The 27,048-nt window shown below is 26.4% G+C and overlaps 1 protein-coding gene across 1 annotated transcript in view; it reads left to right on the top strand.

The window, feature by feature from the left end:
- LOC145840778 (intersectin-1-like) overlaps nt 1-26,726 on the top strand; it is a 38,594-nt gene extending 11,868 nt beyond the window's left edge. Inside the window, exons 13-38 of the mRNA XM_082948108.1 lie at nt 4-82; nt 401-540; nt 1,113-1,261; nt 2,365-2,419; nt 2,822-2,888; nt 3,209-3,322; nt 4,081-4,172; nt 5,189-5,291; nt 5,487-5,556; nt 5,885-5,963; nt 6,228-6,410; nt 7,355-7,523; nt 8,189-8,370; nt 8,484-8,696; nt 8,974-9,051; nt 9,122-9,326; nt 20,175-20,242; nt 20,484-20,611; nt 20,788-20,965; nt 21,468-21,566; nt 21,811-21,978; nt 22,294-22,506; nt 22,716-22,914; nt 23,325-23,464; nt 23,867-23,975; nt 26,427-26,726. Of these exons, the coding sequence (XP_082804234.1) occupies nt 4-82; nt 401-540; nt 1,113-1,261; nt 2,365-2,419; nt 2,822-2,888; nt 3,209-3,322; nt 4,081-4,172; nt 5,189-5,291; nt 5,487-5,556; nt 5,885-5,963; nt 6,228-6,410; nt 7,355-7,523; nt 8,189-8,370; nt 8,484-8,696; nt 8,974-9,051; nt 9,122-9,326; nt 20,175-20,242; nt 20,484-20,611; nt 20,788-20,965; nt 21,468-21,566; nt 21,811-21,978; nt 22,294-22,506; nt 22,716-22,914; nt 23,325-23,464; nt 23,867-23,975; nt 26,427-26,566 (3,420 nt within the window). The 3' untranslated portion in view covers nt 26,567-26,726. The remainder of the gene's footprint in view (nt 1-3; nt 83-400; nt 541-1,112; nt 1,262-2,364; nt 2,420-2,821; nt 2,889-3,208; nt 3,323-4,080; nt 4,173-5,188; nt 5,292-5,486; nt 5,557-5,884; nt 5,964-6,227; nt 6,411-7,354; nt 7,524-8,188; nt 8,371-8,483; nt 8,697-8,973; nt 9,052-9,121; nt 9,327-20,174; nt 20,243-20,483; nt 20,612-20,787; nt 20,966-21,467; nt 21,567-21,810; nt 21,979-22,293; nt 22,507-22,715; nt 22,915-23,324; nt 23,465-23,866; nt 23,976-26,426) is intronic.
- Nucleotides 26,727-27,048: the final 322 nt, after the last annotated feature.

The following is a 27,048-nucleotide window of genomic DNA, read 5'->3' as shown; positions in this document are numbered from 1 at the left end:
CAGCTCTACAAAGGAAATTTGGACACTGTGATTATGACCAAACAACAATTATCTAACCAAATTATAAGTCCTGGCGTCAATGGTAAATATTTTATAAAGTTTAACTTACAATATTTATCTAACCTTGAAACTATTAGCAGTAACTAAAAGTAAAGTAAGTGTAGTATTGTTGTTGATAACTTCCGAACTTAGAAATATATTTTTAGTTGTTGAGTAGTTTAAAAAAAAATAATAAAAAAGTACAAGATTATAAAAATAAATACATGTTTTTTTATACTATTAATCAACATTTATCTATTCAATAATCTATTTATATAAAGTTCAAAGTAGCACTTAACAGCAATGGTTTAAAAAAGTGGTACTAAATATACTAGACTAAATGTGAAATCGTATTGTATAGATGGAAATATTAGCGTGTTAGAAGAAGACTTGAAAACGCAAAGAATTAGTTGTGAAGGTTTAAAAACAGAACTTGAAATACAAAAGCAAAGTTATCTGGCCCGTCAAAAAGAACTTACCAGCTTACAATCCCATCTAAATGTATGTCTAGCTGTTTTACAAGTTTTTATTTCATTAACTATCTCAGTATAGTTTTAAAAGGAAACTAATTAAAGATATCATATAAAAGTGATTTTTTATATTTAAATCCCATTAAAAAGTTTAATACTACTTATAATTCAATTCCAATAAAAATTTTCTTATGCTCAAAATGTTGTTGAAAGGTTATCATTAGTTTTACTTCTTATAACTTTTTAAACTTTTAAAATTTATGTTTTTACTAACCTTTTATTTATGTTTTCCGCAAAATTATCTATATTTTCAAATAATCCAAGTAAAAATATTCACAAATAAAAAAGTTAACAAAAATATTTTATTGCTTTTTAACAATAATTTTGAAGTAAACTACATTTAATTCTTAATAAGTAACGTTTCTTTTTGAATTAAAACTTGTATTTTATTTTATTGTTGTTACAATCATTAATGAAATTACTTATTTTAAATAGTTTATGTATACTTTAAAAATTATGTTACAACTTCACAGAATTTTTTTGACACTAAATAAGTTTAGAATATTTTCAATATTCTTTAGTTAACTTAATATTTATTAATAGGAACTACGCTCCCAATTCAGTGGAAAGCAGGCTGAAAAACAACAACTTAACAACGAAATTACTTTCAAAAACAATCAACTGATTGGTCTGAAAAAACAACGTGAAAATTTAGTTCGTCGAAGAAATTCTACTGAGAGAAAAGAGAAACTGTTAGTTTTTACTTTAAGTTTATTGAGTTTTGATTTAATTATTTATATCTATATTCGACAATGTGCTTTTTAATCTTTTTATAGATTTTTATTAAAAATAACATCTAATTTTTTTAAAGTTATGCATAACATTCATTTTTTAAGCTACTTAAGTTGCTTCTTAAACAATTTTCTTGACAAAGTTGGAATTTGTAAGGTTTGTATTTGCTTTTAGTAGATAGTTTCTCCTAACTTAAGCTTTTTCTGGTTTTATTGACTGCCATCTAATCGATTGCTTACTAAAAGCATCTTAAGCATAAGTAAGTATTTTATCATAAGTTTGTAGGTCTTTTTGAAAATACTTGGAATAATTTCATACATTACATGCAATGCTCTTTTTTGTTATTACACCATCTTTGGATTGAAATTTAATATAGTTATTATTTATAAATTATTTTAATACTTATGTTACATGTAACGAGTATGCTATAAATAATGAACAAGAAATTGTATTGAATGTTTATATAAAAAAAGTATGTATAGAATTATGAAGCTTTATTTATAGCATGATTTATAAATTTATACAACTTATTGAGAAATACTGTAAAAAATGTTACACTAATGTTAAAAATAAGAAGGCATAATTCAAGTAAAAACACAAATTTCCATTGATTCATAAAACTGTTTTTATAGCATTAAATTTTTACCTATTAAAACTAATTTAATAATCAACAAAGTACTATGCTTTATCATTATAGAGACAATATTCATGTTTAATACTAGTTTAAACAATATTTTATTTTATATTCACACTAAATAAGTTTTAATATTTGATTATTTTTGTTAAATAACGAATTTTTTATAACTCAAAAAATAACTTTTAGTTCATTCTTCAATTTTATGTACAGAAAACTTAAATTGTGTATTATTTTTTCAAAAACATCCTAATATAGATCCTAAACAAAATGAAGAATAGTAAATTGTCTGAATCGTCTGAAAATTTATAATATTTCTAAAACTTCTAAAAAAATTTAGCACGATAAAAAAATTATTAATTAAAAAATAATAATAAGTTACTACAATAGTTTTAAATGTTTTATTGATTAAGTTTTTTTTTGACATAGGGAACGAGAAAGGCAAATACAGAAAGAATTGGAAGCTAAGCATATTGTGGAAAAAGTTAGTGTTTTTATAGAGTAAATTTTAAGTTGTTTATTGGCTTTATACAACATAGTTTAAATTTATTATGTTTTTTACTTTGAAAATGAACTTTAATATAAAATTAGTATTTTTCATAGCCCCTCTAACTTAATTTGCAATTTTATTTATATTGAAAATCAATACAATTGTGCTAATAAACTTTGCTCAATTTAGAATTTAAAGAGTTTGAGATACACTATTTATGTTATAAAATCGTTTAGTTTTGTTTATAGAAGTATGGTTTGTTATCAAGTGACTAAAATAAAATTAACTAAACTTGACCAGTTATGTTAAGTTCGGTAATAAATAAAAAAGTTGAAATAAAAAAAGTATAGATGTTTAAGCTAAACTAAAACTAAAACTTATAATTGCTTGCTTTAGAAGGCCGAGGAAACAAGAAAGATGGTTGAAAACATGCAATTGGGCGCTGAAGTTGAAAATGACAAACGTAAGTTAAAAAACAAAATGTTACACTAACTTCTTTAAGTGTAAACATTTTGAACGGATTTTATAAGTAAATAATTGTCAAGTCTTAGATTAAGAATTTTTGTAATCGAATAGGAGGTGTAGGTTTTCTTTTTTGTAAGATTTGATAAAGTTTTTGTTTTTTTATTGAACATTTTATTTATTAGACTATTCAGTACTAGTTTTTTTATATCAAGTGATTAAAAGTTTTGTAAACAATATCATAGTAGCATTTGCGTTAACATAACAAACGAAAGTTTGGAAATCCTATGCAAATTAAAAATTCTTTATTTACAAATTCAGCTAAAGAAGATATAAGAAAGAAAATAGCAGAAATGCAGATTGAAAGAAGTAAAAAGCAAAAACAGGCCAGTCAAGCTGCTATACAACCATCTAAAACATTCAAATTGTCCCAAGGTAATAAAAGTTGTTTTTTTAAGTTTCAAATTAACGAACATAAGTTTTGTGAAACTTAAGCTACAAAATTGTGTTTACAAAATTTTGAAAAATAAATAAACTTAATTAATTGCTAGAAATCGTTAGTATTGCGGGTAAAAACAAATTAAAAATTACTTGAATATTGTATCTAATATCTTAATTATTTGTATAAGATGAAACTATTTTATAAAAGTTATATAAAAAATGTAAATTTTTTAAATTGTTTTTAGCCACAATAATACCAATTTCTAGCCTTTAATTTAACTGTTAGGTAATAAAATTATGATATGACACGAAAAGTCTATCATATAGATAAAAAAATTTCATTATCAAATTTTTTTGTCAAAAAACATATTTAAAGTATCTTTACAGTATCTTTTTAATGGTATTATACTATTTAACACAGTTTTTAACCTTAAACTTAACTTTAAACTAAAAATAGACCCAAAAACACGTACTTTCAAAAACATAAAATAATTTTCTCAAAAACAAGTGGCAACCCTGTTAGCTTTACTTGGGCTAAAAATTTAAAGCTGTAATTGTGATGACAAGATAAAAACAAAGTCTTTAACTGAAACTTATATTTTCCATAATTCTTAATCTTTTTAACAATATTTACATACTATTGTTGGTTTATTATATTAATACAATCTTTTATGTATACGTATACTTGTTATAGTTTTCATAAAAACTTCAATATATATTTTGTTTGATGTAAAACTGAATTTAACTCATAGATGCTTCAACGCTACCAACCTATAAAGCCTTGTTTGCTTTTACTGCTTCTAGACCTGACGAACTTTCATTAAAAGAAGGAGATATAGTCAATGTAAGTTAAATTTTAAAGTATTTAATTAAATCACATATTTATGTTGAATAAAAAGTGTTGCAGTTATTTAAATTACAAGTTAGTATTTTTAAAAATTTCTTCAGTTGTAATTTATTATTTTTATCTTTTTAAATAATAGCTAAATAACTACACGGTTGTCATGTAGTCAGAAAAAAACAGAAGTAGTTTAGAAAAATTCAAGTAAAATAAATGTCATTAGTTATTCTTAAAGGATTTTTTTTAGTCCGAAAATTTAAAAACTAATTTCTAAAAAGCGTATAAATTTTTATAGAAAAGAAAAATTCTAAAATTTTTACTAGTGATATTATATTTATTAAGGAACTCTCGGCAGTATTATAGTGGTAATTAAAATATTCACAATATGTTTACCTATCTTATACAAAAGGTTGATAGCGTCTTCTGACAAATGATTTTACAATATCGAAGTCAGGAATTTCGTTTTATAATCAATTTTTTTTTGAATTACATCGGCAACCATGCAACTACCAAAAATAACTTCGTGACTGTAAATAACGAAATGTATAGTCAAAGTTATGAAATGAGTATATATATATTCAAATTAAAAATTAAGCGTTTGCTAATAAAGATCCTAGCGAAACAAGTTCACTGGAATATATAATAATAACAAATTTAAACAGTACTCTTTCTTTATTACACTAACAAACTTCAACGGAGCTATGAAGTTTTAAGAAATTTGTATTGTAAATTGCATTTTGTATAATTAGATTTATCAAAAACTAAATTTTTTTTTTCAGTTACTTTTTCCTTTTTTTTTTAATTTATTACTACATAAGTTTTAATGAAATTTTGGCATATCTTAAAGTGTCTGTAATAAATTAAAAGGACGGTTTCATAGTTTATACAAATAATTTTTAGTTCACTAAGTGTTAAAAATTGAGTATTAATTATAAGGTAAAAAATTGAAATCTTAAATAGAGTAAACATTGTCTTATGTAAATTTACTCGGTGAATTATTAATATTATGACTCTCACAGGTCGACGAGTCTCAGGATGCAGAGCATGAATGGCTGCTTGGTTCAAAGAACGGGAAAGCCGGGTGGTTTCCCGCCAACTACGTGCAAAAAATACCGCAACAAAGTACGTGGCACTTTGCAGAGTGAATCAGTGATTGTTTTATTTATTATAAATGTATTAGCATAGTTGTAATTTTTTAAGTGTCACAAAATTCTAGATTTAAAAGTTTATTTAAAAAAGAGAACTGTATTGTGTTTTTACAAGGAAGAAAAATGTTTTTATTTTCAAGTAGCCGTGATTAACCTTGTGACTTTGTAGATGCTACGCCAGCTGGAACAGCTGAAGATAACTTTTCAAAGTTTTCTGATGCATCATCGAATAAAAACAAGTACTTATTTTGGTATAGTGTTTTAAGAATGTAATTAAAATTAAAACATAGAAATGAATTGTAAAATATTTTTTTCAATAAAACATAATTAATTTTTAATTTGCTAGTTTGTTGTAAGTTTTTTTTTATGAAAAATATGTTTTTGTCAAGGTAAAAGATTTAAAAAAGTTTATAAATTTGAGGACTTCAATTAAAAAAAAACATAAGTCTTAATTCATAAGTGTTTAATTATCTTTTTTTTAATTAATGTTTTCAATACCAAAGCTCTTTTAGTTATATAGATAAAAATACTTGGATTTTGTATTTAAGCATATTTTTTATTGTTTAGTGAGAAAAATGCATCTAGCTTGTTGAAAAGTGGTGCCACATCTGCTTTTGTGCCAACTCCTTTTGTTGCGCCTAACCAAGTGAGAAAAGCATTTTTTATATATACAAAGACTATCTAGTTTTTACAACCAGTCAAACAAATGTAAAATAAAATTTAAAAAAATGAATAAAATTAAGTATAGCTAAGTATTTCCTTAAAATAACTCCCAAAATTATTTAGTTATTCATTTTGTTCTACGTTAGTTTTGTTAAAATAACTCATAATAGTAATATGTTTCTTCCAGTCTTTGAACTGACTATTGAAGTTTTGTTTCTTTGATACTAAACAATCTTCTTTCACTCAGCCTCAACGAATGCCCGCACCTGCAGTAAAATCTTCGGACGACAAACAACATGCTGTGACAAAGGTCAGAGCTAAGTTTCCGTTCGATGCCCCGAAAGACACGCACCTTAAGTTCAATAAGGACGATATAATTGTCGTCACTGAGAAACAAGATAAATGGTGGAAAGGCCGTTGCCACGAAAAAGTTCGTCCGAGTTTATGGATCAAGCTATTTTTTTATACGACATAAATTTGACAACTTTTAAAGATTGTTTTTATCCTTACTAAATTGTTACATCCTTGTGTTTATGTTTTCAAAAATTATAGAACTTTTGTTTAATAAATTGTTAATACTTAGGTTGAAATACCTCTAGCAAGAGTTACTTCTCCTCTCTATCTATCTTTAATTTATACAGGGTTGTCAAATAACTTGGAATCCTGGAAAAACCTAGAATTTTAAATAAGTTTTACATGTAGAGTAATGACATTTTGATTAGATATAAAAACATATTATTAAATTAGAAATAAAAACACATTTAAAGGAGCTTTAAAGTATCTTTTTATACTTGTTATACTGCTTTTACCAGTTTTTTACCTCAAATTTAATTTTATGCATACTAAAAATTGACCGAAAAACTTTTTTTTCGAAAACCTAGAAAAAATTTTGAAAACCTGGAAAAAAAATTCAAAAATCTTTAATAACCCTGCAGTACAATCGATAGTTTGAGTAAGAAGGTTTATTTGCTTTCTAGACTTTTGAACGCATTTAGTTACTCTATATAACAATCGTTTTTTTAATTTATTTCTACTTAGTTTGTCAGCTTCGTTTTAAACACGTTTCATACGTAGTGTGTAAGATCAACTTCTATCAATAGTTTGTTTATAAATGAACACCCAGTGTTATACACGGCTAAGGTTATTGACAATAATTATACTTGGTATGTTAAATTTACTTGGGTAAAAATTAAAACTTAGTTAAATTGCTACATTTGTTAAATAAATTTTGAACATGTAAGCCTAAACATCGAACTATTAACTACTCTAAAAATAACGATTATGTAAAAATGTAAATAAAGCTTTAAAAAATATATATATATATGTTTTTTATAAGCTTTACAAAAATAAAATTTCAAACAAACCATTTTTTAGTCTGGATGGTTTCCAAAGTCATACGTTAAACCAATAGAAACCTCGACACCCACTCTTGGTGTAAAAAGTAAATCCCAAAAAACTTCCCCTCTTGTAAAACGAAAGGCTCCTCAACCACCCGTAGCTGCTACAAGAAAAAAGAACCAAAAAGCAAAAGCTCCTTCTAATGGTTATTAGTTTTTATCTTTTTAGTACAGACTAATTGAACTACGAAATACCAGCTAATTATTTTATTATGTTTTGTGATCTTGCAAGTATTAATTTACAATGTTTACTTTTTGTCAAGTATAGCACAAACGTTATCTTACAAACAGTAGACTATAATAAAACATAAATCCTATATAACTATTCAAAATTTAAATTTAAGCGTTTGTTAACAAAAGATCCTAGCGAAACAAGTTCACTAAAATATATAACAATAACAAATTATACAGTATTCTTCTTTTATTACTCTGACATGTTTCTGTGTGTTAAACGAGTCATCACATTTCAACTGAGCTCTGTAAAAAAATAAATACTGTAAGGAAAGAATAGAAGCTAAAGTAGGTATATATTTTATCTATTATTAACCTATAAAAACCTAAAGCAATTATTTTATTTTTAATGGACACATGTATATATCTACTTAAGCTTCTATTCTTTCCTTATGGTATTTTTTTTTACAAAGGTCCGTTGAAGTGTGATGACTCATTTAACACACAGAATAATATGTCAATGTAATAAAAGAAGGATACTATATAATTTGTTATTATTAAATCATATATAGTCGTCTACATTTTTTCACTGTGTCAAAACCGTAAAACTACTTAAAAACTAGTTTTAATACTATTACAGAATACGTGGCTGCATTTGATTTTGCCGGCGAGCAAGACGGCGATTTGCCGTTTGTTACCGGTGACGTCATTATTGTTACGTCACAGGACGGTGATTGGTGGACGGGAAAGTTGGGGAGCAAGGAAGGCATATTTCCTGGTAACTACGTCACAAAGAAACAGGATTCTGCTCAACCCACTCAGGTGCGTAAATCTTTTTGCTGTATTTTTTTGTTCGAACAAAACTTTAGCTAAAATTAGTAATCTGTAACGTGTAATTGTTCTTGAGAAGTTTTACCTGAAATTTATCATATCAGGCGAAACCTGTGCAAGAAACTTTGCAACAAGCAGCACCGACCGACGAAGTATCCGACAGCTCAACAAACTCGAGTGCAGATAAACCCGAGATAGCGGTGGTCATTGCTGATTACAAGGCGACGAGCGCCGAACAACTGTCGCTGACCAAAGGCGGGTACGTGCAAGTAAGAAAGAAAAGCGAGAAAGGATGGTGGGAAGGAATATCGTTGATGGTACTTTTCGTTATGAAATAATCTTTTTTGAGGCTGGAAAGTAGTATTATTTTTTCTTTTTCATCTCTTATAAAATTAAAGGCCAAAACGAGGCTTGATAAAAGTACAAAAAGTTTTAGATTAGTAGTATCGATAGAAAAGTAATAATAGTTGACCACAGGAAAAATTGTATATGTATGTTAATCCACTCACAATTTCAAGCTAGTTTTTACCCCTATATCGTTCAAACTAAGTTTCTAATAAATCTGTTGATTAAAAATATATATGAAACTTTTAGGCTCCTGGTAAAAAACAAATCGGGTGGTTTCCAGCCGATTACGTCAAGCTGAAGGACGCCGCTGGAAAGACCGATCAGGTTTGTTGCATGTACATAATAAAACTTGAGAGTTTTTGTATGAGCCTTTATCATTTTTCACCAACGGCAGGCTGTTAAGAAGCCAGCAGAGAAGCTCGTGTATGCGATGTACGATTATCAGGCGATAAACTCTGATGAGCTCACGTTTAAAATGGATGACGTCATAGTTGTTGTTGAAGACACCGATGCTGATTGGTGGAAAGGCTACCTTAAATCAGACCAATCGAAATCTCAAGGCCACTTTCCCCGAAATTATGTCCGCACTAGCAACCCATGTTAGTTTTTTTTTTGTTACATTATATGGTACAGTATCTTAGATTACTATGCGTATTAAAGTGTAAAACTCCCAAATAAATATAAACTTTGATGAGTTTTTACTGATTTAACTTTAGCACGTAATGGGTCAATTTTAAATACACCTGAGTATCATTTGTACTTAACCAGTAATTTTGATAAGTATCATTTTATATATTTATTTATTTCAGCTTAATTGGGTTATGCAAATTATTATTATTAAAGATTAGGGGTAGTCAAATTTTCTAATGAGCGGGCCAGATTTACCTGCAAAACTTTCTCGCAGGCTGTGTAGTTGAAAAGTTGTACTTGAAAAAAAATTTTCAAAATCAAAATTAGCTGAAATAAAATTACGAGCACATTTATAAGACTCTGTTTTGAAGCTGAATTAAATTGTTTTTCATTAATTGTTTTCAAGCTAAAAAGTATTTCTTAGAACATAGACTTTTTTGTTTGTCTGGATTCGGCCCGAAGGCCATTTATTTTCCTTTCCTAACTTAAATGTTAGTGCATATAAAAATTACTAAAAAATTGTCAAAAAAATAATGATGTTACAAAATAAATTGAGTTTATATAACTTTTGGGAAGTATTTATTTTAAAAAACAGCATCATAATATGTTTTATTAAAGTTATATTTTATATATAATTAGGCCTTTTTATGACAAATAAAATAATATAAAATTGAAGTTTATTTCATAATCATTAGTTTCAAACAAACGAATAAGTAAGATAATGTTTGTTAATGATAAAAGGTAAAATTGTTTTTGTGTAAACAAAACTATGCAAATTTTCTGATATTCTTAGTTCTTACTAAATAATATAATCTTAATTTATTGTTATAACAATTTTTTTAAGAGCATTTCCAGTAAAGTTTTAAATATGTTTTATTAACACTTTCATTGTGGTACAATGATGTTGATACTTCTAGTTTTTTAAGAAAGATAATGTTTGAAGGTCTATATAAATCAATAGTTACTAATTAACTTGTTGATAAAAATTAAAAAAAAGTTACACTTAAAAAGTGTTTTGTTCGCAAAACTAATTAATCCAAAAGCTTTCAATGTTTTTTCTATAATAATCTTATAACTTTTTAAAGGTGTTGTTTTCACTAAAAGTATGGTTAAAGTTACAAAACGTAAAGCCGCATTTACTTTTGTCGTAAACTTGGTTGACCTTAATTTTAATACGTTTTAACTATATAAGTACCAGTGCTTCTTTATTATAGTAATTAGTTTTCTTATTTTATAATTTTATTTTTAACTAAAAAATATAGTTTTTCTTGTTTTTAGTAGTGCTTAACATACTGTATTTTTATTTCAAAAGAAATACCAAAGAAATGTGACAAACTCAGTGGTGTCAACTACACGGAAAAAGAGCAAAACCTCAAATGAAAATCCGACAACTTTTTACAACTATCTATTTTTGTTGAACACCTCTTCTTTTTTATGCGTTTTTATTTTATATCAAGCAAAACCATGCTTAGGTTAAAGTTTAGTACTTTCTTGTGATTTCAGCCTGGTGTGATTTAATTGTTATTTAGTTAAGAAGCCGTTGTTTAACAGCTGCTATTTAATTTTCAAACGTGAAAAATAAGTTTATGTTTTGTTTGCTTTTTGTTCGGAGGTGACTAAATTTGCTTGCCTAGACTTTCCCTGTTTTTTTTGAAAGTTAAGAACTTTAGTAAGTAGAAACATATGTTACACTTTAGACTAACACTGCGAATAGAATTTACTAAAATAGCATGGTTTATTTGTTTCTATTCAAAATTTTTGGCCAAGCGAGTGTGCAGAAATGAAAATGCGTAAAAGTTTATAAAGCTGACCATAACAACTTAATGTAATAGAACAACTAAAATATAAACTAGTTAGTACGACATATAATTAAGCTGCTGTGTTTTTTAATTAAGAGTTTTATGACAAGCCTATTTAATATTACACTTAAATATAAATTTTCATATGTTTAACATGAAAATAGTTTTGTGTTAATTTAAAATACAAACAAGACTTTTGTAAACTGAATTTTATGTCTTAAATTATTCTTCTTAGATGTGTATTAAGCAAATTAAACAATCAAACATTTTCAGATTTAGGACTTGTACTTTTCTGAACTTTCAAATGAAATACTATTAATAAATTTAATGAAAAATATGTTTTAAATGTTGTATGAGTTTTTTGAAGAGGTTGTTCACAAATATTATTGTTGTTCTTAGATGTTGGTTTTTTGTTTAAAGGTGTTTTGCTCTTTTTTTTTTTTTGCAGTGACATGACATAAATGTTTAGTTTTTATTTATAAAACAAACTTTCTTGTAAAACGCATGCATAACTAAATTTGTAATTTTCATTTCTGCACACTTGAATATCCATAAGAAAGAGTTTTATGTAATCACAACTCATTGTGTTTTTCAAAAAAAACTTTTGCAAACATTATACTATATTATAAGCGTTGGTGTTAATTTTGATAATCAGTTTTCATATATATTTATTTTGATTCTATCATTTTAATAAAGAAAATACTTAGTGTGGAATATTGTATTAATTACTTTTTAAAACTTCACCTTATATAATAAACTATTCAGCTGTTTATTCATATGTAAAAAATGTATGATTTTTATTTGTTTTTTACTATAATAGTTTAGCTAATTTTTAGATTTACATTTTCAGATATTTAATGTTTCAAAAGTTTATGTTTGTTTATTTTGATTTCTAAAAGTAAGTTTGCAAAAAATACTGTTTAAATTAACTTATTTTTGTTTCAAATATGACTAAAGTCAGTAAAACGCTTTATGATAATGACGTAATTCGTAGTCATTTTCTCATTTAAAAACATCTTTAGTCAACTTTTACTATATTAAAATGAATGATGTGTATTAAAAAAAAGTTTGAAAAGTATCTTTTTTTAAATTTTAATTAATGTGAGGAAAAAATTTACTGTAGTATTTTGTTTATAGAGTAACCTAAAAGTATTTTTTTAAAGTTAATTCTAATTATGTTATACTAAAAATAAAAGTATTACTAAATTTGTAAAAATAATCACATTTCCTTTAGAAATATAATCTATTAGATCAAGGCTTTAGATAGTAAAGATGACAAAAAAAATCACATTGATAGTTCACTTCTGTAAAAAAAAAATGTTCTTAAAGTTTTACATACAAACTAAACGTTTGCATTGATTATTAACTTGTACAAGTTAACTAAAGGTACCAGCAAAGATGATTTTTAAATTCATTGTTTAAAAAGAGTTACGAGATATACGAGATTAGTCTAAACTCTAAACTAAATGACTTAAGTTAACTTTTTATTTAAATAAGTGCAATGATGTGGTAAAAGTCTTTTTATTTTTTAATTGTGTATTAAAGTCTGTACTATAAACTTTTCAGTCGATAACCGAAAGGTTTTTTCGTACACCTGTTCCTAGAACCAATTATTTTGAGCACTTTTTTCATCGTTTAATTGAATTTTGAATTTGGTCTTTAGAATAATCTTTTTATTTTACTAAAATATATTTTTCAATTTTTTTGTATTGTTTTGTGCTAAGTTACTGAATTTTACTGATATTTATACTATATAAAATAAATCTTTAGTTTTAAGCGAAAATGATCCACCCTCTTATACTATACTACATCCTGTGGTAACTCGTTCCACATAAACTTTGCTCTGTAAAAAAATGAACCTTGCCACTGACTGTTGTTGAAATTGTGTTTACATATTATTTTTATATTATTTCCTCTTTAGTAATATTTATTTTGGGAAAAACTGACTGAAAAAACACCATATAATTGCCATTAATAATTTTATAAAGCGTAAATAAATCAAATTCCCATCTTCTACATTCTAGAGATTTCTATCCAAGTTTAACCAATCTATCATTATGTGAATTATTTGATATGTTACAACGACTACATATTGAACGGGTAAAATTTCTTTGCACAGACTTAATTTTGTTAATGTCTTTTTTGAATAGGATGACCTAATTTGTGTATTGTATTCAAGCTTAGGACGAACTAAATATTTTAAATAGTTTTGTCAGAAAAGTAGCTGAATTAGTTTTAAAACTTTTTGGTATTTGATAGGATGAAACTTGTACAACATTATATAAATAATTTATGTGTTCGTTCCATTTTAAGTTTTCAGAGGTATATATTCCTAAATCCTTTACCTGTTGGTATCTTAGTGTTATTGATTAATATGTCAAACGATTTGTACTTCTTAATTTTCAGAATTTTACATTTTTTAGGATTTAAATCGAGTTTTCTTATTTTAACCATTTGTAGATATTATCTGGATTAGTTTGTAAAGGGATATTTGACTCACTAATTTTGTTTTATTATCTGCAAATAAACTCATATCACTTCTATTATCAATAACTAATATCGTTAATGTAAGTTGTAAAAAGAAGGGGACCAATTACACCACCTTGTGGTACTCCACTGTATTTCGATAAAGGGTCTGACAGCGTATCATTAATGACCACTCTTTGTGAACTCCCAAATAAAAAATAAGGATTCATGTAGTCTAGGGTTTCCCAAAGTAGGCGGTTTCAAAATCTAAGATTACTGTTTTATCATTGTCATATAAAAGAGGTATTGCAGTACTTATTTTAAGTTTAGATTTCACATAACTATAAAATATTTTTGTTTAATTTGGGATTTTGCAGAGTTTTTCTTTATATTCAAAATTGTATTTTTTAGCGACTAGTTGATATTCTTTTGATTTTTTTTTATAATCTTAAAAAAATAATTTATTTGTCGTACTTTTTTTGTACATAATAAGTTTTTCTTTTAATAATTTTTTAATATGAATTGGACATTTTTTGTTTTTGTAATTTTTAGAATAAAATGGTGTAAAACATTTAATTGAGGTATGAATTGGTCATAAAAATGTTGAAGGTTTTTTGACTTGTTAAATAAATAGGTCGTTTATCTTGTTAGATAATTTCGACATATATGTACTTTTAGTGACTTAAAAACTAAACGAATTAAATACATCTAAATTGTATACATTTAGCTCATTAAAGATTTCATATTTGTAAAAAAGCTATGCTCTGCAAAATTGATTCTAATAAAATCTGTAGATTTTTTTCGAAAATCATACAACTCTGTACATAAATTTGCATAACTTAATGTTGTTTCTATTGACAATGTTCGGTTTTGAAAGTTTCTACAAAAATTCCGAAATTTGCACAATTAACAATATAACTGTTTTATACAATATTAATTAATCAAAATGTTATTTGTAAAACTCAGTTTCACCCTTTAAAAGATCTTCAGTTACAATTTAAATCTGAAAAATAAAAGTTAAAACATGGAAGATACTAAAAAGTAAAACAAAACAAGTAAATTAGAAATTGTAACTTATGATATTTAGAAAGTTTCGAGTCTTAAACATGAAAATTGTATGTACTAGAATTACTAAATAAATTGAAAACTTTAACTTAGGTATTGAACATAAAACTACTAGATTTAAAAATACAATCAGCTTAAAGTGAATAAATAAATAAACCAAATGACTTACATATCACCATGAACCAGGGACATAGCTAGCTCAAAAAAGTTACGAATCTGCAAAAATTTAAACATCTGAAATGTTGCGTGATAACGTCCTAGCGGGAACACAGCAATTTAAACTACCTCTAATGTTATTGAAGTTAATCTGAAAATATTATGTTAATACATCAAAAATGGAATGTTGAAGTACGAGTGATAACTGTATATAAGGCAATTTATTTTGCTCCACACCCCCTATGACTCTTTATGTGTTGCCACTTGTGTAAACCCATAAAACATTCATTAATAATAAGTATAAGAAAATCACAATTCAACTCAAAAATATTGTTTTCAAAATCAAACATTTAACGTAGTCAATAGTTACAACAAGTTATGCAAACTTTTGTAACATAAAATTGTATGACTTTGATTTTTGAAGTAAAAGCTACAGCTTCCATTAGAATCAATTTTGCAATGCAGCTTTTTGTCAAATTAAATCTTTAACGCGCTAAATGTTACAATTTGGACGTATTTAATTCGTTTAATTTTTACTACACTGAAAATGCTAAAGAGTACATATATGTCAAAATTATCTCTCAGGAGTGCATAACTAAGTATAAATGAATACTAAAAGCTAAAAAAGCAGAGTCTTTTCAAGCTGAAATAAAAGCAAGTTTTCCGTACATAAGTTACGTCCCTGCCATAAACAAAGGGATTTGAATTAAATATATAACTTAATAAACTACTAGCAAAATAAATTGAATTAATTTAAAAGTGCATTGAAAATTTTTGAATACATAGCTTTGTCTCGTTACAGAGATGTTATTAAGGGGGGTAATATGATTATTAAAGTAGATTAGTACAACAATCAAAACAACACTTTTATTTACATAAACTAAACAACACAAAGATACAGTTACATCACTCTATACGAGAACTAAAGTTAAACACACAAGAAAACATTAGTTCTTAAATCTCACGTGTTTAAAATGCATTTTAACTTAAAGCACACTTGCCGAATGCTCTGCCGAAACTGCTACTGCTAGTGCGAGTAAATGAAAGTCAAATTCCGTTTTATAAGCACTAAAACAAATGTAACTCCTAACAATAAAAAATGTTTTTGTTTTTTCAATACTAGAAGCACGTCACGAAATCTGCGTAAAACAGTTTACAACATCCGCTTTTAAATAAATTTGGAAAAGCTTGTTTTGAGAATAATGAAAAATGTTTTGGAAAAGTTTTTATTGTTACAAAAAATTCCATATTTATTGACAAGCTTTAAAATACTAAAATGAGATGCTAATATCATTACAGCTTCTATCATTATGACGTAACTAATGTATGCTTTGAACTAAGTTAATGTTATAATTTAGTTTTTACAATTTAAAGATGGAAGTTTTTAAACTATTTAAGTAGTTTTATATAACTGTTATTATAGTTAAATTGTGATATAGTAGACCTTTAAATGTATTTATATACCACTCTATTGCAAGACACAAACGTTTTTTCATTATAACTTCATTATAACACAGTACAATTTATTATCTATATGTTTTTTATTTTAATAAACACTCTTGTTTAACTTCAAATAAAAAAATTTACTACTGTGTAGCTGTTAAAGTTTTATGCTAACTCTTTATCTTATAGAATCTAGAAATCATCCTGTGTTGTTTTGCAGTTTATAGATTTGTAACTTAAAAATTGATGATTTATATGATGTATGCTTAGTAATAAAATGTTAATTGATATTCGCTTTGGTAAACGCTTTTCTATAAATAAGCTAAGGCAAATTTGATTTATACATTAGTTTTATAAATAATATCCTTAATTTTAAAAACAAAGTCTCTGGCAGCCTATGTTTATTAGAAAACAAAACTAACAATTTATATAAAAACAACTAAGTCTTAGTAACTCATACTAAAGTAAAAAATATGACCTATTAGCAATACATTTGTAAATTTTAGTTGAGATAGTTTTGAATTAAAATCATTCAAACGCACTAAATTATCAATTAATTTTGGAAAGTCAAAAGAAGAAAGAAAAGACTCAGTATTAACTTTTTTTATTTCATTGTAAATTGGTTACTAAAAAAAAACTCTATATTGCATTTTTGGCTCAATTAGTTTTTTGTAAATGTTTTGACAAACGAGCGTGTATCGTCTTTTGTTTGCGGGTCGAATCACTTTTAAGTTTTAAAATTTTGTTAGTAGCCGAAAGTTTTCTATTATACGTACCTCATCTAGCCTGCCGTATTTTCTTTATTTCTAGTCTAGTTTCTTATTTTTCTGTTACATGAATCGTAAATTTTTCAATTTCTCGGAAAATTGAAAATCTACCTTCTCCTTTATTTTTTGACTTAGAGACCTCAAATTTTTAGGAAACATTTCTTTTACAGTTTAAAAGACTTTGAATGGGTTAATTAAAAAAAAATTCTTAGTAAAAAAAGTGTATTTTAAATAAAATTTTTGTTTTCAATTTAAACATTATAAATGAACATACTGTAAATATTTTAAAAAGGCTGGTTAGAAATTGAAAAAGAAGATTGATTTTTAGTGAAATAGTCTTTTTTTAGTTTGCTCCTTCTGTAAGGAACCTATTGAGCTTAAGGAATTTGATTGCTTTTGTCTCGAAAGTTACTTTGAATTTTGTTAAGCGGTTAAAAGTGACTGATAGCTAAGATATAACTCTACAATATAAGATTATATTTTTAAAACCAAAGTGTATCTCCACCCCTAAGTTGAGAAGAAAAAACTATGAATAAACACATCATCATTATAATTTAAAAACTCTAGTTAATTTAAAGTAATGAAATAATGATGAATAACATTAAAACTTTTTTAAAGATAAAGTGACCTGATTAGTTTAAAAGATATAAACGCAAATTTTTTTTAAATGTATCACTGCTCAATAAATAAACTAACATAGACTTAATAGTATAAATACTTTTAGATTGTTACAATTTTTCAGCTTTGTTGCAAATATGTTCTGCAAAAACATATATTGTATTTTATAATTAATAAAATAATTAATTGGTAAAGTAGGAGTCGGCTGTTTAATTTAAATATCCCATACAGATATTTTAAATATTTAATAAGTAAATTGTGTTATATATGTAAGGTAAAATGTAAGACAACAAGGTAGTCATATGTTAAGTATAAACCTGCAGTAAAAAACCTACTAGCTCTCTTGGGCGTAGTAAGTAAAAAAGCACGGTTTATCTGTAATTTGAATACAGGCTTCCAATTAAACTTGGAACTTAACATATAAAGGTGTGAAGAATTATAGTATAATATAACTATAATATATGAAATTTCAGAGAATTGAAAGTGACTTGTGTGAAATAGATATAAATAATAAATGAATAAAACTATATGTTACTTAGAATATATAATTATATTAACATATGTTAAGTGAATGTATGTGGAAGGTGAATGAAAAGTATGAAAGGTGAGAAGGCGCCAAGGTGTTATTTGAAGAAGAACCGTCGGTTGTGTGCACAGTTGTTTGAAATATCACGTCCTTTATTTAGTAATTGTTTATTATCTTCTGCTAAAATTGCCATTCGTTCAAGGTTGCATATTTGGCAGATCTTGGTCGCGCTACTGATGATATTGTTGGCGTGGTGGAGGATGCTCCATTCCATTTCTGGTTTTGTTCCATACCTATCAAAATACTGCCAAACGAAATGTGACAATCTTGTACTCTTCTTTTTATTTACATGCTTAAAAGTGTACTTATGCCCGGTGTACCTATCTTTAAAGTGACCTCCTGTCGAACCAATATACACCTTATCCTTATTATTATCATTAACATTATTATTGCTTTTGTTATTATCTTCACTAAGCTTATATTTAACACGCACCTTATACACAACATTTTTAATTAAACAGTTACCATGTAACGGACAGTTTGTTTTATTCGACTTACGACAGTTACAATTTTTACCTACATTGTTCTTGAATTTAAAACCACATTTAATTACTTCATTGTAATAAGTAATACAGATATTGGTATTTTTCTGGTTACTGCAGTTATTATTATTGTTATTATCATCATTATCCTCATTATTATCAATATTGTTATTGTTATTATTATTATTTTTTTTATTATTATTTATATTTTTAAAATTATTATTACTATTATTATTAGAACATGAATCCTTATGTACAATTGAGTTTATATTTTTAGTTAGATTTTTACTGATACTTCTAGTTATAGGCCTATTATAATTGTTTTTATTAACTAGATTAATGTTATCATTATTGTTTATATTAACCTTGTTATTTTTACAATTGTTATCCTTTATGTCTAAATTAATATTAATTACGTTTGTGTTATCTGAATAGTTGCTATTATTTTTAATAGTGTTAGGTTTATTGTTATTATTAATTTGTGCTGTCAACTCATTATATTTAGATAAAATCAAATTTATAGGAATCTTGCCTCTTAAATTATTGTTACGGAGTTCTATTATTATATAAGGCATAGTTCATAGATACTATTTGAATTTAAACCAGTAATATCTAAATTGTGCACTTGTGCACATTGATATGTCAAGAAAAAAATTATTGTGCACATAATTTTTTTAAGTTGTAAAAGTTAATTTAGGGCAGTTTTTTTTTTAACTAACAAAAAAACAGTTTTTATCATTATTATATTATACAGTATTTTAATAAGGTCAAACAACTGTAAACCAGTGGTCTTTAGAATAATTAAAACCTATCCACAAACCTTGAAAAACAAATATGTGCACCCCAAGCTTAAAACTCCCCACGAACTTGCTGAATTTGTTTGCTGTCATTACGAACACCGTATTATCTAGTGTAAATTTAAACAATCCCAGCGGTTATTTCAATAACCTTTTTTTTGTTCTTCACCATAAACTCAAGATTATCTGGTTTAAGACTTAAATTGGGTTTCGTGCACATAAGTGTGCACCGGTGCACACCGTGAAGACTACTCCTCTAGACTACTGTTATGCAGTTGTAGTAGTAGTTTTTGTATGAAAATATTTACTGTATAATCTAGTGTGCATAGGATGTTTCTTCAGTGATTTACTTTACACATTTTTTGAAAGTTTTCTGAACTACTGATTCATTTTACATAAAAAATACTAGCTTGAGTTCGTCAAATATTGTTGAATTGTATTAAGATCACTTTTTTGTAAATGAACTATCAGAGTATTTTATAAAACATTAGTTTAATTAAATCTAAAAAGTAAGTTATTTATACAGAAATACTGGAGTAGCATTATTGTATTTAAAATAATTTTTGAACTTTTTGTTTTTTATCGTCATAACATATTATATTTGACATACTAATTACTTAGGAATAATTTTTCAACAGCTAAATTAGATGAAAACTACTTAAATCGAGTCATGGAACTCATTAATTCGGAGGAATCTTATCTAAAGGTTAAATGGTTTTTACCTCTTAAATTAATTTTGATGTAGAAATTTACCAGCTTTTTTTTTATCTGTGGATGTGTTTTTGAAAAACATGATAGGTATAAAATAATTGTCGGTTATATAAAAGAACTTTTATAGAACTATTTTTAGCAGCATTTATGTTTAAATAAAAACTTGTTCGACTTTTGAATTTGTTTGTAATTCAAACACTCAGTTTAAGGCATTAAACAAAATAATGTATATTCAGGATTTAGAGCTGGCTTACCGAGACTTTCAGCAGCCGCTAAAGGATACAAACCTTGTAACAAAAGAAGAAATATCTACTCTGTTCGTCAACTTAAACGAGCTTGTTGTGTGCAGCACTAAATTAGTCAGGTACGTCATCAAGTTATTAAAAACTGTTTTTTAATTGATTTTCTTTCTGGTTTATTATATGTTTTGACCTTATTTTTATTTAGTTTCATAAGTATATTTCTTACGATAAATGTTAAAAAATAAGTAAGTATTAACTTTTTAATTTTAAACCAATTAATGCTTTCAATTTTTTTCAGAGCATTCAAGTTACAAATGTCGCGTGGTTTTGACGAGCTGGTGATTGGCGACATTTTGTGTCAAACATTTCCGACAATAAAGCAGCCGTACACTGACTTTTGCAGCGGTCAGCTGAAAGCGTCCTCCTTTCTACAAAAAAAACTCGACGCATCACCAGAGTTCAAGGCATTTGTCAAGGTAAGCGCGAATTTTTGTTAGTTTTAACAACAATTTATATGTATATATATACATATATAGTTTGTTTAGAAAAGTTGATTTAAAAAAAAACAGAACATTAAATATTAATGTTGAAATTTTTAACATACGGTTTTGTTGTATTGTATTCGAAATTGTTACGAAATAAAAAATATTGCAAACCTTACTAGCTGAAGATTGAAAACATTTATTTAATTTTTATGAAACGTATGTTCTGTTTTTTTTTTGAATAAAATATTTATAATAAAAAGATTATTTAAAAGCCCTTCAAGTGGGCTCTGTGGAAAGTGATTAAATTTAAATGATCACAATATTTTCTATACGTATGTTTCAGGATAAAGCAAACCGACGTTTATATTTGGTTATTCTTTTTTTTCTTAGTTGTTCAATCTCTAGTTTTTGTTTTAATTAAGTCAATGTTTTTATTGCTTGAAAATTCCAATTTTGATTTATTCTAAAATCGTTTTTTTTTTCAAACTAACAGCTTCATGAAAGCGGAGATCAATGGAAGGGCTTGCCAGTATCCAGCTACTTAGTGAAACCGATGCAGAGAATTACAAAGTATCCATTACTAGTTAAAAAGGTTTTTTTAATGAAAGTTTTTTTTTTATGAAACAAATATTATCTTTGCTAACAAGATTAAATCAAATTTTATAGTACTAACTTATCTGTATTTATTAAAAATATTTTTTCTACATTCTTCAATAAAAAATAATAATTTTATTTTGACAAAAAAAGGTAAATAACCGAAAAAATGTAAATAATTTCCTTATAACTCATCAAAAAACTACTCGCTCACTAATAAAAACGCGGCCAATTATTCACAGATTTTAGAGAACACTCCGAGCGGGTTCGAAGATCGAGGAAAGTTGGAGAAGGCGTTGGAGTTGTCGGAGAAAGTTTGCAGGACGGTGAACGAGGGAGTGAGGACGAGAGAAAACAACGAGAGGTTGGAGTGGATGGGGAAGCACGTCAACATGGACCACCTGCAAAATGTTCGTTGCACTTAAACTGCTAATAAACTTATTCTGGGACGGTTTTAACGAATGCAAATAATGGATGTTTGGAATAGGTAACTGTTCTTAAGTTTTAAGCTAAAGCGAGTAAGACACCGTTTTTTACTTAACTACCAGTTACTTCTGAATGATTTTCTATATTTACTTAGTTATTTGTGTTTGATCTAAGAATTTGGACACAACACAACAAAACCGTATGTTTAAAGTTTCAACTTAAAAATTGTTTTGTAAACTGATCTTAGTTTCTTATTAAGATCTTTCTTAGGTTCTAAGCATAAACTTTCATCGAAACAGGTGTTAAAACTGAACTCGGAAACCAACTGTTTGGGAAAACGTCAATTTCTTCACTGTGGCCTCCTAAATAAAGTGAAATCCAACAAAGACCTGGTTGTGTTTCTGTTCAATGACCTGTTGCTATTGACAACAGCAAACAAGCCTATCAACTGTGCAATTAACGACCACATTTTCACTTCGAAAAATTCGCTTAGTTTCAAAATGTACAAAGAGGTTGGTTTTGAGATATTATAACTTGTAACAGTATTTTTAAGCCAAACTTTATCAACCAAAGTTATCAAAGTATAAAGATTTTTTTACAGGCTTTACATAAAAACTGTTATAGTATTTTTTTGTAAAAGATTAAATTTGCTTTTTGCAACTAGTTACCTTTGTAAATTTAAAGCATTAAAAATAGTTTCTGATGTTTCAACATTTTCCAGCCAATTATGTTGAACGAAGTAATGGTGAAAAGTGCCGGAGAGTTTGATGAAAATTGCTTCCAATTGACACACATTGACATCAGCTTTTTGTTCAAATGCGATTCGATAAATGAAAAATCTGGATGGGTGAAAAAAATTAACGAGGCTACTGCCAATTACCGACAAACTGAAATAAAAATTAAAGCTCCTGTGTTTCAAGGTTAAATTTTCTAATGTCTTATTTGAAAATTGGAAAATATTTTAAGTTTTTGAGTATTGATGATATAATGTGTATAAAACTTGTCGATTTATGTACAGAGTTTATCAAGTTTATTGTTTTCATTTCAAAAATATTTGTGTTGAAATTTTCAAAACAACTTTTTATGGCTAAATTTTGTTTCGTTAGTAGTTGCAGAGGTTTTACCGATGTTACATTAGTTAAAATAGGAAATTATGAATAATTTGGACAACGCTTAAAAAATAAAGCTTTCATTGTAAAAACTAGCTACAACAACTTATTTTTATCCTTGTGGGTAATAAAAAACTTCATAATATATTGAACAATTAGAATTAAACTACTTAGCGTTGATCAAAAAATAACGACTATTGATTCTTTTTTTTTTTTTGCAGCTCGTACTAACAAAAACTTAGGCGTAGGGAGATTGATGGTGACCATTTTACAAGCGTCAATTTCCAATGCTGCTAACAACAACCCACCTTACTGTGAAGCAACAATGGGTCAACAGTGCCACACTACAAAAACTGCGCAGGTTTGTAAACAAGTAATAGTAATTATGTAGTTCACTAAATATTTTGATTTAAAATTTATATCTTGTTGTTACTAGGCTTTATCTAAATGATTTAATCATTTTTATTTTTAATAAATTTTTGCAAAAAAAACCTATTTTAGGTTAAGATATTTACTTTTTTGTTAATTAATTACTACTACATAGTTGGAAGTTACAGTATTTCTAAAAAAAACTTTAAAAACATTTTTTCGGTATAACGTGTTTTCTAATTTAAGATTAAAAGGCTAAAATGTGAGAACGTATATTAAATCTGTAAAGTTGTTTTCAAGTGCAAAAAAGTATTTAAAGATCATTCTGCTTTAAACACGCTTCAGTTCGTTTTCGCCGGATTTTTAATTTTTTACGTTTTATTTTTATTTATAGGATGTTTTGGAGCCTAAATGGAATCACTCAATGCAGTTTTATGTGAAGAATGTACATACTGATGAATTTAAAATTTTACTATACCAAAAAGATCTCTACTCTCCAAATGGTAGATTAGATAAATTTTGTACGGTATTTTTATAAACCTATATATAAATACATTATTTAAAAAATAACACTGTGTTGAACTTTTATTTTATTTGTAAATAATTAGAAGGTAATTAATAAGTCTTTCTTTTTAGTTTTACTAACACGTTTTTTAAGTACAGTGCTTCCTCACTTATCCGGCCATGATTGGCAAGCTTTCTGTTTTGCATGGAAGAGCTTGGTAATGGCATTAATTTCAGTATTAATTTCTTATTGCATAAGGTGTTACCATATCCCAAGCGGATGCAATCATATTTTCCATGTTTATTCTATTTTGAAAATATTTTTGCTGAAGATTGATTGCGATACAAGATCTCTTAGAATCGACTTTCTGTATACCCTTATATTAGATTCAAGCACACCTTGATCCATTGAGTGGAGGATTTCAGTAAAATTTTGAGGCTTAAACTTGGCAGTGAATTTGCCATCCGCCGATATGAGTTCCTCCTCACTTGGATATGCACGGCTATTGTCGAGGAACAAAATGGCCTTTTCTTTTCGTCCAAGTTCTCTCAGTCTTTGTTTTGGGAACAAAACATTTAAAAAGCCAATCTACTTCTTGACCAAAATAGGCCATATAAGCGAGGAACCGGATAAGTGAGGAAGCACTGTAGTGCATAACAGAATAACTACTCATTCTATACAAGAATATAGAATATTTCATAGATGACAATCTCCTAAGCAAAATTGTTATTTAATTGATTTTACATAAAATTTTTATGGATATAGTATAATCATTATCTTTTGAATAAAGTCAATGCTTTGTGATATTTAGGTACTAAAATAAGGCTAGTGTAAATAGTACCGAGTCAAAAAAAAAGAGTTTGCTAAAAAATGTCGTCTAGTAGTTTTCCCTTATATTTTAGTATATATATACTTTGCAATTACTTATTGGTCATTAAAATATAGTCAACATATTAGGCATAAGTTGATTGTTCTTGGCTTATTCTGAGTAATTTAACCCTAACTCGTAAATTACTATATTAGGTAATGATAAAAACTATTTAATTAGTTTACATATATTTATCAATTTTTGTCTCAAAATATTAGTTGCTCTAACTTAAATTAATAATTAACAATAACTATAAGATTATACTTAATTATCGTTTTCTCTTTCAAAAATTGAAAAATTATTTATTTTTTGAAAAGATTGGAAAAACATAAAGGCATAAAAGTTTTAAATCTATCAAAAACGTATGAGACCGCTATGTTTAAATAAAAGTATTTTTTTAAATAGGTGTAATACTTAATTTATAGCTTTTCTTACAATGATAGTTATTTGTTCGATTTTTAAACTCACTATAAAGAATAATTATTATCACATTTTTGTTAGTTCAATAAATTAGAAAAGTATAAAAGTTGCTATAAAAATCTTAAATTAGATATATTTGAAAAAAGTTCCGTACAAAGGTTTTGTCACAAAATTTTAACTTTAGTATAGTAAACTTTTTAAAAACATATAAACTTATTATTATAAGGTATCATATTATTTTAAAGTTCAGTCGTAAAGTGTACTTCTCTTCTTGTTTCTAAAGCAATGTACTTATGTCATTGTTTTGCTACTTTCAACTTAATACTTTTAGATGTATGTGCAAGTTTCTGAAATTTAACATTTTTAACTTTGGTATTACTTTATTTGAATATATCTTTATCCATGATAAAATTTTAGAATTAATTAAAGACATTTTTACGTAACAAAAAAATGCGGAAGTAAAATTTGTTTTTTTTTAATACTTTATTTTATAATTTGAGTTTATGTATGTTAGAAAAATATACTTTATTTTTAGAAAAAAAATTATATTTATATCTGTTTTTTCACGTTTATAAATACTTTACTTGTAGTTCAACTGTAAAACTAAGTTATATTTAAAATAAATTAAAACTATTTGAATAGACACAATACTAATTTTACGGACTGTGACCTAGAAATTAAAGTACTTAATTCCCTAGAAAGTTGTTTATAATTAAACTTTACCTTTAAAAGTATTTATTTAAGGATAAATTAATTTATATACATATTAAAACTTATAAACTAAATATTTATAATACAAGTATATATGTCTGCTTATCACATATATGTATAAGCTTTATGCCATACTAAAATGTTATATAATTTATACAAAACTTTTGATCAAACTATCAATGAAAACTATATTTTAAGTAATTAAGGTGTTTTAAGCAAACTATGTTTTTTTAATTTCAAAATACTCAGATCATTACATTTTGTTAAATATTTACTGCAAAGTAGTTCTTGTTTTAAGTAGTCAAAATACCAATATTATAACTTTTTTAACTCAAAAATTATACCTAAAGAGCTAGATATAGTATTTTCTTAGGTAGAACAATATAAAATAAAAAAGATGCTATCATTTTAGCAAACCGGATGCTTTACACATGTCTTAAACTGTCACAGAGTTTCTGGGCAGCGCTTGCGTGAAAATCAGCGACTTGCAGAAGGAAGACAACAGAGGACCAATCACGAAGAGGCTGCCTCTGAAGCAAGCGAACCACGTGACTCTGAAACTCCACTTGCTCTTGTTCAACGACGGTTGAGCCAATCACATTCCGCCATTTCCATTTTACTTCCACCGAAAGTTTTCGCATCAAGTGTCCTACATTCCGGTATTCCAATTGAACTTACTTGATTTGTGTGCTACCAAGCAAAGTGTTCGCTGCTATTTTAAAAACTCGTATTTTGAACTACTTATTTACAGCAAATATATTTTAACTCGTGTTATTTAAAATTAGTTTTTTTTTTGTTATTTTATGCATTGTTGTATTTGACAAAAATGTTTCCAGCTATATTTCATCATAATGAACTTTTTCAAGTATTAGTTTTTATTTTTTTTGTTTCGTAGAATCGTTAGATAGAATTAGACTTTTTTTAACAGTGGTTTTAGTCTGTGTTTCAAAAAATTATTTAGACTTTTCGTCCTTATCTTTTTAAAGATGATCTACAATCTTATATTTTTATAATATCTAAACTTAAAGAAAATATGAGTTGTTATGCAATTATTTACTGAAGAAGCTTAAGT

The sequence above is a fragment of the Thalia democratica genome, chromosome 7 (assembly GCF_965202585.1).
Source record: "Thalia democratica chromosome 7, ktThaDemo2.hap1.1, whole genome shotgun sequence".
In the NCBI taxonomy this organism is placed as follows: Eukaryota; Metazoa; Chordata; class Thaliacea; order Salpida; family Salpidae; genus Thalia; species Thalia democratica.
Note: the sequence above shows the minus strand (reverse complement) of the source record. Positions and strands in the feature narration are given on the sequence as shown.